At 41.3% G+C, this 13,414-nt stretch overlaps 1 protein-coding gene across 1 annotated transcript in view; it reads left to right on the forward strand.

The window, feature by feature from the left end:
- The window catches only part of PRTG (protogenin), a 109,897-nt gene extending 96,900 nt beyond the window's left edge, over positions 1-12,997 (forward strand). Inside the window, exons 13-20 of the mRNA XM_075855211.1 lie at positions 2,890-3,076; positions 3,378-3,505; positions 4,233-4,403; positions 8,909-9,091; positions 10,115-10,229; positions 11,596-11,761; positions 12,099-12,203; positions 12,294-12,997. Coding sequence (XP_075711326.1) covers positions 2,890-3,076; positions 3,378-3,505; positions 4,233-4,403; positions 8,909-9,091; positions 10,115-10,229; positions 11,596-11,761; positions 12,099-12,203; positions 12,294-12,623 — 1,385 coding nt within the window. The 3' untranslated portion in view covers positions 12,624-12,997. The remainder of the gene's footprint in view (positions 1-2,889; positions 3,077-3,377; positions 3,506-4,232; positions 4,404-8,908; positions 9,092-10,114; positions 10,230-11,595; positions 11,762-12,098; positions 12,204-12,293) is intronic.
- Positions 12,998-13,414: the final 417 nt, after the last annotated feature.

Below are 13,414 nucleotides of genomic sequence, written 5' to 3' on the forward strand. Positions count from 1 at the left end.
ACTTCGGATACGAGGACTTCAATGACGGCGTTTTTTTTATTCTCAATAAAATGGTTAATGAGGGTTGTGTTTTTATTTCAATAAAAAAAATTTCTATGTGCTTGTATCTTTTTAAACTTTATTATCACCGCCTTAGTAATGGCCGCTGGCTGATTGACAACCTCCATTACTAAGGCGAGGCTTAATGTTAGCCGGTGCAGAGTCTACACTAACCCCCATTATTACCCCGGTACCCACCGCCACCAGGGGTACTGGGAAGAGCCGGGTACAAACCAGTACCCGACCAGCTGTAGTGACGGGCAGGCACCGGGGTGGCCGCAGGCTGGTAGTATTAGGCTGGGGAAGGCCAAAAACAGTGGCCCTTCCCACCCTTGTAATGCTGCCTGCTGCTGCTGTGTTGTATCTGGCTGGTTATGAAAATTGGGGGGGACCCGACATCGTTCTTTCCAATTATTTTTTAAATGACGTGGCGTCCCCCCCATTTTCATAACCAGCCAGATACAATAAAGCAGCAGCAGCCTAGCATCACCAGGGTAGGAAGGGCCACTGTATCTGGCCTTTCCCCTCCTGATAATACCAGCCTGCGGCCACCCCAGTGGCCGACCATCACTACAGATGGTCAGGTACTGGATCGTACCCGGCTCTTCCCAGCACCCCTGGTGGCGGTGGGTACCGGGGTAATAAAGGGGGTTAGTGTTAGCCTCTGCACCGGCTAACACTAAGCCCTGCCTTAGCAATGGATGCTGTCAATCAGCCGGCGGCCATTACTAAGGCGGTAGTAATATAGTTTAAAAAAAACCACAAAGACATAGAAAAAATATTTTATTGAAATAAAAAAAAAAAACACAACCCTCATTAACCATTTTATTAATAAAAAAAAAAGCTGTCATCGAAGTAGTCCTGGAATCCGCCGTAGTCCAACGACCGAACCTGTAAGAAAACACACAAAAAATGATTAGTAACACATGTGTTAGGGTATGTGCACACACACTAATTACGTCCGGAATTGACGGACGTATTTCGGCCGCAAGTACCGGACCGAACACACTGCAGGGAGCCGGGCTCCTAGCATCATAGTTATGTACGACGCTAGGAGTCCCTGCCTCGCTGCCGGACAACTGTCCGGTACTGAAAACATGATTACAGTACAGGACAGTTGTCCCACAGCGAGGCAGGGACTCCTAGCGTCGTACATAAGTATGATGCTAGGAGCCCGGCTCCCTGCAGTGTGTTCGGTCCGGTACTTGCGGCCGAAATACATCCGTCACTTACGGACGTAATTAGTGTCTGTGCACATACCCTAAGGCTTAGATACAGGGCCCATGTGTGATACTGTCTGTGGGACCCTGTATCTAAGCCTACCACAAGGTAGGCTTAGATACAGGGTCCAGCAGACAGTAATCTTATACAGTATAAGATTACTGTGTGCTGGGGCCCTGTATCTAAACCTACAGTGTGGTAGGCTTAGATACAGGGCCCAGCAGACAGGATCACGCATGGGCCATGTATCTAAGCCTACCATGTGATTGGCTTAGATACAGGGCCCAGCAGACAGCATCACACAATCTGTGATCCTGTCTCATGGGCCCCCTAAGCCTGCTACATCGTAGGCTTAGGGGTTGTGCAGTCCCTAAACATTGATGGCCTATCCTCAGGATAGGCCATCAATAGCTGATGTGTCGCCCGGGACCCGCAAATCAGCTGTTTTGAAGGGGCCGCAGCACTCGTACGAGAGCTGCTTCCCCTTCATTTCACTACTCGCCCACACTGTGAATCGCCGAAACCGATTCACAGTGTGACCGGAATGAAGTGACAGGAATGAAGGGGAGCAGCTCTCGTACGAGTGCTGCGGCCCCTTCAAAACAGCTGATTGGCGGGTCCCAGGAGTCGGACCCCGCCAGTCAGGGCTATCTTACCTTCCTCTTCGGCCGCGGCGGGAGTTCTGTAGTCTCGATGCTGTGCGCGGCGGCATAGCGCTGTGACGTCAGGACCTCCGCTGCGATCCGGAACCAGGAAGGTAAGTAAAGTATGTTACTATAGTAACAGGGGCCCGCGGCCCGAGTTACTATAGTAACTTTTTATTGATGTGGTGCGGGGGGCCGTGGGCCCCCCTGGCTTCGGGGCCCGGTCGCAATTGCGACCGCTGCGACCCCTATAGCTACGCCAGTGGTCCACGGGCCTCTGTCTCAGTCCTCAGCATCGCGCAGCTGAGAACTGAGTCGGCCAGCAGAGGAACGGGCCCCCTTCCCACGCGGGGCCCTTGTGCAGCTGCACCGGCTGCACATGCGGTATGTCCGCCCCTGTGATGCACCAAAGGAAAGGCATGCAATACACTGTCAGGGACACAAATAGATGCACTGGTATGATTTAAACCAGAAGTCCATCCGTTATGCTGATATAACTGGTAAAAAGGGGTTTATCTCAATAACTGGTTCATCTATGGTCGAAAAGCAACTGCTTCTAATTGATGGAAATCTTACACTGGTGGCAAACTTGTTAGATGTGCTCAAAACCTACACTCAAAACATTGAATTCCCATGTAACACAAATGATGTATTGCTTGAGCCTGTATGTTTGCCACAATGAAGGTTCTAATCATTTCTAAAATATTGTGACATCTGTCACATTGTTAGTTTTTTGTATATTTATTACTAGTTCATTAGTCTGCTAACATTGTTGCAGCTAGAAAGAAGCTAAAGTGCTAGAAATGGAAAATCCACTCCTGATTGACATGTGGATTCACAAGCAGTCAACAGGCATAACTGAATTTGGGAGTGAGAAGAAATAAGATTGTAAATTCCACATTGGCAAATAAGACTTTTTGAGGTGGAAACTTTCAGAATCTCCAAAGTTTTCTAGATCTAACACTAATTTTTTGTTTACAAACAGCTGTCCCCGATCGCATGGTTCCTCCCCCTCCTCCCCCTCATCATCTCTATGCCAAAGCAAACAGCTCTTCTTCCATCTACCTATACTGGGGACGACCAGCATTTTCCTCTGGAGAAGCTGTTAACTATACTGTGCGCTGCAATCCCGTGGGACTGCAGAATGCTTCTTTAGTTCTCTACCTCCAAACGTAAGTAAAGTGTAACACTACTGACTTTCTGTGTCACCTGCTTCCACCAGACTCATTATGCATTGTTTTCTATTATCTCTATAACTACATAGAGGTCAATCTTTATTAGGAATAGTACTGCATTCTGTATCTTAGATTTGTGATATGACATTTGCCTGATGGTGTCTGCTAAAAACTCCAGCACCAATATGACAGCTTATGACGAAGTGATCCAAACATACATTGTAGATGCGGGCTGGTAATGTCATTTCCACATCATCTCAAGTTATAACAATATATATTCTGTTCTTTGTATTCACAGGTCTGAGCCTCATATTTTAGTTCAAGATCTTGAAGCGAATACAAAGTATGAGTTTGCTGTGAGGCTACATGTGGACCAGTTGTCAAGTCCCTGGAGCCCCGTGGTTTACCATTCCACACTTCCAGAAGGTATGAATTATGAAAGCCATTTACTTTTAGAACGTATTGAATAGTCCCACAGGCCTTGTAAAACAGTGACTGCATTGGCTGCTGGCTATATGGACAAAGAGCAGTTATTTTAAGTATCAGTGCTGAACACTATTGTGTGATGTGTAGATCAGAAGGTGTACATGTGTTGGGGTATGAGACTCTCTCATTGGAATTGCACAGAATAGGAGATGTTGCCATTCGTTAATGATAATAGGCTCAATAATGATAATAGACTGTTGCTATGTGAATCCATCAACAGACCACAGACAGACTATAGGGCGGCATTCACAGCGCGTGTCTGCTAATGGCCTGTCAGGGAAGCCACATGGAATTTTAATTTTCCTTGGTTTCCCTAGTGATTTCAATTCAGTTTTATACTGTGTCCTAGCGAATTACTATATTTGTAATTCCTTGATAAAAAAAAAAAGAAGAAAAAAGGTCAACCTATGTGAACCTACATTTGAAAGGTTTTTGCCACTAGCACTTGTCTTTCTTTTATGTGACCACGCACTGTTATTTCCTACAATTACTCTCGAACATTGTCTACATCTGTATAGTAGTAGAAAGAGGGCCACAGATATGGGCCAAATTGTCTGTAACAAACACATCTTGGTACAAGACTGAGCTGTCACTTAATAATGCTAGATCCACCTATTTTTCAGTGTGACATACCTATGTTGTGCTTTCTATTGTTATCTTCATGCAGCTCCAAGCAGTCCGCCTGTAGGTGTCAAGGTGACCCTGATTGAAGAAAACACCGCTTTGGTCTCCTGGAAGCCCCCTGACGGCTTGGAGTTAGCTGTCACTCGTTACACAATATTATACGCATGTAGAAAAGACTGGGCTGCCGGCCATTGGCAGGTTATGCACAGAGATGGTAATTTACTTTCTTTATGTTTATGTGTCAATGATATTTTGTGTACTGGTTTGAATCTGATTCCTTTTGCTGAGGCCAGCATATACAGCAATATGTCCATGTATAGTAAGTAGAGGCATCAAGAGAAAAAGGACAGGCATGATCTAGATTTAGTGTTTTATAGTGACTTTTTATACACCGTGAATAGAAACCTATATACACCTCATTAGTAAGTGTTTTTTTATGCCAATTATTAAATATTTATTACTTTGCTACTTTTCTTGGCTTTGGTCTCCACCACCTCGCTAGAAATCATTAGGATGTGAGGTTATTAGGAGCCATTAATGCTGAAGCGGGGAAATCATTAATGAATTAATGGACTCCTGTTGATTGAAACCCTCTGGAGGTTCGCACACGTGTCTGATTTAAAGTTCTGCACGGGTAGTCTTAAATCTGACTTCACTGATGGTCTATTAGACTTGCAGTCTCTCTACTGGTATTTGATCAGTGTTTTATAGTGTGAAAGTCTGTGAAGTATCCAGAACCCTGACAGCTTTATAACACTATAGCAAAGGTTATGTCACAAAGGACAAGACACAGCTGCTACAGGGAGAGCCATGCTCAGCTAACACCCCATAACACGGGGAGTTCTCTGGACAGTTCCCATCCTATGAAGTGCTTGCTTATTTCTTTGATGCACGCAAGCTATGGAAAAACTTGATGGCTGAATTTATACTTCAAAACTCATGAAACATGTTTTATATTAGCCAAATAAGGGGTCAATCATCAGTCGTCATATGCCAGAAAAATGGCTCAATTACGGCAGAAAATACAGCAGGTGACCATCTAATTATGCTAGTTACGCGCATAAAAATGGCGCATATATATATATGTATATATATATATATGTACAGTGAAGGAAATAAGTATTTGATCCCTTGCTGATTTTGTAAGTTTGCCCACTGTCAAAGTCATGAACAGTCTAGAATTTTTAGGCTAGGTTAATTTTACCAGTGAGAGATAGATTATATAAAAAAAAAAAAAAAACAGAAGATCACATTGTCAAAATTATATATATTTATTTGCATTGTGCACAGAGAAATAAGTATTTGATCCCCTACCAACCATTAAGAGTTCAGCCTCCTCCAGACCAGTTACACGCTCCAAATCAACTTGGTGCCTGCATTAAAGACAGCTGTCTTAAATGGTCACCTGTATAAAAGACTCCTGTCCACAGACTCAATTAATCAGTCTGACTCTAACCTCTACAACATGGGCAAGACCAAAGAGCTTTCTAAGGATGTCAGGGACAAGATCATAGAGGCTGGAATGGGCTACAAAACCATAAGTAAGACGCTGGGTAAGAATGAGACAACTGTTGGTGCAATAGTAAGAAAATGGAAGACATACAAAATGACTGTCAATCGACATCGATCTGGTGCTCCATGCAAAATCTCACCTCGTGGGGTATCCTTGATCCTGAGGAAGGTGAGAGCTCAGCCAAAAACTACACCGGGGGAACTTGTTAATGATCTCAAGGCAGCTGGGACCACAGTCCCCAAGAAAACCATTGGTAGCACATTACGCCGTAATGGATTAAAATCCTGCAGTGCCCGCAAGGTCCCCCTGCTCAAGAAGGCACATGTACAGGCCCCTCTGAAGTTTGCAAATGAACATCTGGATGATTCTGAGAGTGATTGGGAGAAGGTGCTGTGGTCAGATGAGACAAAAATTAAGCTCTTTGGCATTAACTCAACTCGCCGTCTTTGGGGAAGAGAAATGCTGCCTATGACCCAAAGAACACCGTCCCCACTGTCAAGCATGGAGGTGGAAACATTATGTTTTGGGGGTGTTTCTCTGCTAAGGGCACAGGACTACTTCACCGCATCAATGGGAGAATGGATGGAGCCATGTACCGTCAAATCCTGAGTGACAACCTCCTTCCCTCCACCAGGACATTAAAAATGGCTCGTGGCTGGGTCTTCCAGCACGACAATGACCCGAAACATACAGCCAAGGCAACAAAGGAGTGGCTCAAAAAGAAGCACATTAAGGTCATGGAGTGGCCTAGCCAGTCTCCAGACCTTAATCCCATCGAAAACTTATGGAGGGAGCTGAAGATCCGAGTTGCCAAGCGACAGCCTCGAAATCTTAATGATTTACAGATGATCTGCAAAGAGGAGTGGGCCAAAATTCCATCTAACATGTGTGCAAACCTCATCATCAACTACAAAAAACGTCTGACTGCTGTGCTTGCCAACAAGGGTTTTGCCACCAAGTATTAAGCCTTGTTTGTCAAAGGGATCAAATACTTATTTCTCTGTGCACAATGCAAATAAATATATATAATTTTGACTGATTTTCTTTTTTTTTTTTTATATAATCTATCTCTCACTGGTAAAATCAACCTAGCCTAAAAATTCTAGACTGTTCATGCCTTTGACAGTGGGCAAACTTACAAAATGAGCAAGGGATCAAATACTTATTTCCTTCACTGTGTATATATATATACACACACAGAGTAATTCTAAGGCTGTGTGATGTCATTGAACCACAGTAAGTCATTGTATCCAAATGGAGAAGGCTTCCCAGGTGTCACCAACCAAATTTTCTCAGCACTATACATTGGTGTGGTTGGCACACAGAGACACTTTGTATTTGACTTCTGAGTGCAGAAAAATACATGAAATATTATAAATTTTTAAGATTTTCTCACAAGCCCTGATTTATAACGTGTTTCTGTGTGTGGATACTTGTGTTTATTCATATGCTTAGAAGCAGCAATCACAAATGTTTATTAATGATGCACATAATGTGTTGTAATGTCTTTTCATGCATCATTGAATACATGTATTAAAGAATTGCATAAATAATGATTCTCTAGAATAGTGTATTATTGGACTCATGACTGTTAGCAATGGGTTAATTCCCGTAGTACAGTTGGGTATCTGGGAAATCAAATTTTCAGTGGATTCCCTGCCAGCCTCTCATTAGGATGTGTCCCATTAAAGAACTATAGATTACTGTAACAGCAATCTCCACCAATATGATCTTCTGACATCTATCTATGACATGTCAAGAGATCATTTATGGCTGGATTTCGCGGTTAAGGTGTCCATAAACATTTGTTTTTTGTAGGTGGATCCTGGCAATTTAATCTGAAGTATGCTTCTGGGTTAACAGGTTAACAGTTTGATCTTTGTTCTTTTTCTTAAAGTGTAGCTAAATGTTTGACAAACTTCTGACATGTCATAGTGACATGTCAGAAGTTTGGATTGGTGGAGGTCCAAGCACTGAGACCCCAACCAATTGCTAGAATGAAGCAGCTGAAATGTTCGTGTGAGCGCTCAGCCGCTTCGTGTCTGTTCGGCTTTTTCCGGAAAGCCGATGTATCGGAGTACGGGCTCATAGACTTTCTATTGAGTCCGTACACCGATACATTTATTTCCGGAAAAAGCCGAACAAGGCACGAAGCGGCTGAGAGCTCACACGAGCGCTTCAGCTGCTTTGTTCTAGCGATTTAGTGGGGGTCTCAGTGCTCGGACCCCACCAATCCAAACTTCTGATATGTCACTATGACATGTCAGAAGTTTGTCAAACATTTAGCTACACTAAGATAAAAACTGCACCCCATTTGTCTGGCAGATGCTTATTCCCCCTGTTCTATTAACATATATGACACAAATTTTGGTCTGAGCTAGGATTTGGGGGTGATAGCAGTTGGCCGAGCAAACATTTGTCTACCAGCTATCAAATGTCTATGGCAAGCTTTAGCCTGAGTGGTGTTAAATTCAGCTTCTGTGATAGTCTTCAAATATTTACAGGATTGCAGGGACTTTGTCAGCAGCTCCTGAGAATGTTTGTACAGAATAATACAACAACCGTAGTGTTTGCTACTTTATCTTTATTGTTAGGCAAACATTCATTAATGAATACAAAAATATAAGGACCGAGAACAAGCTAATTATTGACCAAAGTCAAGGGGTCACCTCATTTTAATGTTTTTTATTTATGTGCAGACCATCTCCAAAATAAAATCTCAATAATGTAATATTGTTCTAATCCATCCACAATGACACAGTTACTATATATTTACCATCTTATTTTAAGAACATTTAAAGGGATTCTGTACTTTTACATTTTGTGTTCATCTAAATAAAGCCTGTTATGAAATTTTATTTCCCCTTTATCTGTTCAGTCCCCATGTGTTTACATACACACCTTCATACAGTCAGTCCATGGGCAAGCTATGTTCATAGACTTTTATTTATGCAGATCCTTCCTGCAATTGTGATTAGGTGTCTACGTAAAAAACAAACACCTTATAAACCTATAATATACAAACCTTCATAACATTGTGTTCTCATTTATATCATCATATACCGAAATCACAGAACCTCTTTAAGACTGTGCTGTGACATTTGTGCCAGCACTATAAATACACTTTTCTTATGTAGGTACTGGGCATATTTCAATTTAGTTGTGAATGACTGCCTATGTAAAACATCTTGCGTTCTAATTTACAGGGGCAATAACCATGGCTCTGCTGGAAAATCTTCTACTTGGAAATATCTATCTGGTCAAGATTTCAGCTTCCAATGAAGTAGGAGATGGCCCATTCTCGAATTCAGTGGAGCTAAATGTTCAACCCAAGGAGACTGTGCGCAGCAGCATGAAGTCTAAGCAGTTAAATTCTGCCAACAGTCAAGGTCAGTTTGGAAATACTTACAGTAAACAAAGCGAAACCGTTTCATTATTTGCTTGGAAGCATAAATTCCTTTAGACACCCATCTGTGGCTTTGTGTCTGCCCAGCAGTACTCTGTTCAGCAAAGACAAATGACCCCAGACTGAGAAGAACCGTACTTCCTCAGAATTACTATATGGAGGTGATACGCTGTCATTGTAATAAACTTAAAATAAACAAATTAATGACAGTGATTTATTTGTGGATGAAAGTGCAAGTCCAAATCATATATCACAGAATTAGCAGGTCTCAGCAAGATGTTCTACTTTAGAAATACTGAATGGAAAGCTTTATGCCATGCTTTATTGATTTTATACACTTTTCAGATTTAGTTCCTTTTTGTTCTACATTTTTAGATGTTTAATTTGCGACTTTGTATTCTTCTAGAATTGATGGTATTGTTAGACTCCCCACTTACTCAGCAGAAGTCCGGACCAAAATAAAATTGTGGTTGTCCATTATCATTAATAATGCTGCGGCTTTTGCGTGATTCATAAATCAGTTTTACAATAAATACAGCTGAGCTCTGCTTTATTTGTCACGTGGTAGGTTTTGCCTGAATGGAACAGAAGAGATTTCTAGACAGTATTGCCCAGTTTTGTCCAAACATTAGATCGCAATCTACCAGTAGACCACAGAATAGGGATCAGTAGATCTTGATGTTGGGCTACCAGGCTGTTTTGTTGTTGGTTTAAAGGGGTTCTCTGCTTTTGGATATTCCCTACTTTGCCCCCTGACACTAAGCTGATCATACAAGTTCCCGTTGATAGGACCCCCAGGGATCAGCTGTAAGCTGTGGGGAAGTCTAGCAGTTAGGCCTTATTTACACAAGTGTGTTTTTCGGCAGCGTGTTGTGCGTTTTATCAACAGACCGCACACTTATACATGCAATTCAATGGAGCTATTTACACATCCGTGTTTTTGTAGAGGACCTGACATAACGTTATATCAGGATAATTAAGACTTTTAATTTGATAATTCTTTTAGATTACTTTTATCACCTGGACCAGAAATCAATGACGGGGATTGTTGTGGGAGTGTGCATCGCATTGACTTGCATCCTCATTTGTGGGCTTATATTGATATACCGAAGCAAAGCCAGGTTTGTATGAGAAATATTTAAAAATTACTATATTTTTATGGAAAGCTTATGGATTGCTTGATTACCTGTTGGCTTGTAAAAATGTATATATGAGTACTTTGCATATGTTCATGCTCCACAGTCTGCTGTCTGCCTATATATTTAGCTCTTTATGGACATGTGCTAGTACAATGTAAATGACATGAAGAAAAGCAAAACAACTGTCAAAACTAGGTTGTTTTTTTTAAACCTTTAAGTGCCAATGAAGCTTTGGTGATCTTTTGAAGCCTTCTATGACCACCTTCTAAAGGTTCTTTTACACAGCCCGGTATGGGCCGTGAAAACGAGCACCGGTCGATGAGGCAGTTTGTTGGTCGGCGCTCATTTGCTCTTTTCAAAGGAGCAATGGTCAGTTATGTATGGGGACAACCAATCGTTACTATTTCCATTATGTCGGCAGCACATCTCCCTGTTTACAGCAGGAGATTTGCTGCCGACTAGTGACGATTTTATTGGCCGCATAAACGAGCAGATGAGCCAATGAACAAGCAGTTGTGTTTACACAGGGCAATGCTCATTTGCTTGAACTTTGGCTTGTGTAAAAGAGACTTTAGATTATGGCTTTTAATTTTCCCATGGTGTTTAGATGTATTTCAAGATATCTGTAATTTCTAAAGGGGGTATGTACTGTTGATATAACTGGTTTGTTGCCTACATGTGTAATTGAAGGTAAATTGAACATTTTAATTCGAGATGAATAAAAAGGACGCAATCGTTTTAACGTCCAAGTTTATAGACTAAATATAAATGTATTTCCTTCTTAAATAAAAAAATAGACAAATAGGTCCCAAAGTTGTTACTATTTTATGCAGTCACTTTTAGTCAAATTAATTTGGTCTCCTACTAGGGCCCAACTTTGCTCAAATTTATAATCGCATAGAACTACTCATTGTAATGCAGAATTACATTCCATAACAATTTAGAATTCTATGCCATTTCCGGGTCTAGGAAAAGCTGAGAGACAGCCGCTATGGGCACTGCAATGGTGGCTGTCAGTGGTTGTTTCTTATCTGTCTAGGAGACCAATATAACCATATGGAATAATATCTCTAGTGATTTTTTTTAGTGTTAAAAGAATTATTTTTAAACCTAATCAGGGAGATTTATCAAAACCGTTGCAAAGAGAGTGCAACCAATCAGATTACGCCTTTCATTTGAAAAGGAGCCTGATTGAGAGCTGGAATCTGATTGGTTTCTGTCGGAAACTGCTCTACTTTCTCAGTGAAATAGATATGATAGGTGAATAAAGCAGTATTCTGTGAATTAAGCAGCACATAAAATCTGATCTTTTCCTAGTAAACAAATATTGTATCTTTATGACCTGCAGGAAAGCATCCATTGCAAAGATTGCTCAGCAAGAAATGAATGGAATACCTCATTCAGCTACTTTAATTTCTCATGAGACTCAAGAGAGGAAGACCATGCATCAACTGGAAGGAAATGCAGATCCCCTAATCCCTACCGTTCAAGTAAATCACTACCTAGATACAAAGGTAATGTTCTGCAGAGCTATATCCTGATTTGCTTCAGAAAAATATTAAGACTGCAGTAGATTTTTAGCATGGCCGAAGGTTATAAGCTTTGAGGCACTCAGTAAAATATTAGGGAATTGCATATTAATTTCCTAATATATGGTTATTGACTGATAAAAATCAGTCCCAAAGTACAGCAGCATAGCAAGTGGCATCACTGCTAGCCTATCAGTAAGTTATACATTCGGACAGTCTGTAATCTGCATCCCATCCTGTAACTGCAAAACGGTCTTCTGAAACAAATCTGGAAAGAGATGCTATTGAGAATTATGTATAACTTTTCTTGTTTTTATTCTAGGGTGGTTCAGATCTTGTCATTAATGAATATGGACCCATTGAAAAAAAAAACACAAAGAAAAAATGGTTGTTCTTCAAGGACACTGCTAAAGACAGAACGGGACAGGTAGGCATTTATGTTTTAGGTGGCCAACACATTTCCCTATTTGTTTAAATATAATGCCCTAATATTTTCTTTTTCTTTTAATTCACACAGTCCAAAGGGAGAATTGTAAAGTCTTCTTGTTTATATCGTCCTGGCACAACTGTACTGAGGGGAGAGGATGGGTCTCCAACTTCACCTGGTCATCCTGGCACTTTCCAGATGCGACATAGCATAGCAGCAGATACAGAGCATTCTGGGGGCAGCGAGGAGAGTCACGAAACCAGTGATTCGGGGCGGTATTCCCATGAGTCTACTGATGAAATTCACCTCTGCTCTATTATCAGTACCTCACTACCCACACCCGACTCATTCAATGTTCAAGAATGTGAAAAGGACCCTGTCTTAAGCAAACACGGAAAGCCTCCCAGTGTCTGTTCCTGAGGAGCTCATTTCAACTGTACCTCAGATGATCCATATTCCCTAAACATTTCAAGAAAACAAAATTCCCTGAAGCCAGATATTACAGCCATAGGTGCCTGTTCGAAGGACAATGACAGCAAAAAAAAAAAAATGATTGCAAAATCTGGTCTCTCCCATCAATTATATCACTTTTCTGCAGAATGTTCCGCTGAGTAAATCTATTGACATTGAAGGTTGGTTTGCTGGATGGTGAATGGCTTCGAAACTCTCTAGGTTTTATGCCATTTATCTTTGTTGTATAGGGACGTCAAGCAGTCTTTTTGATTTATGTCTACCTCAGCTGGTCACATTATGAACTCCATTTTGCTGCTTTACCTACATTTGTGTTTGTTTGTCTCCCCTTAACCCTCATTCAAAGTACTTCCTAAATGTTTGTTTTTGTTTGTTTGTTGTTGTTTTTTTTATTATTGCTTTTTTATGTGTGATGAATGTGTTGCTTAAGGAGTTGTAAAGGCAACACAGATAAACTGCGTTTTCTAAAGCTCTGCTTACATGTTACAAGTGTATAATGCTACGAACGAATTCTACCTTATTGAATGAATGGCTACCTCATATACACACACACACACACACACACACACACACACACACACACACACACACACGCGCGCGCGCGCGCGCGCGCGCGCGCGCGCGCGCATATATATATGTGTGTGTGTGTGTAATATACATATTATAGTCTTTTTAATCTATCAAAATTTCTCATGAACAGATCTCCCATTGTAACAGCCACTACCTTGAAACAACTGTGC

This window comes from Rhinoderma darwinii, chromosome 3 (assembly GCF_050947455.1).
Source record: "Rhinoderma darwinii isolate aRhiDar2 chromosome 3, aRhiDar2.hap1, whole genome shotgun sequence".
Taxonomy (NCBI): Eukaryota; Metazoa; Chordata; class Amphibia; order Anura; family Rhinodermatidae; genus Rhinoderma; species Rhinoderma darwinii.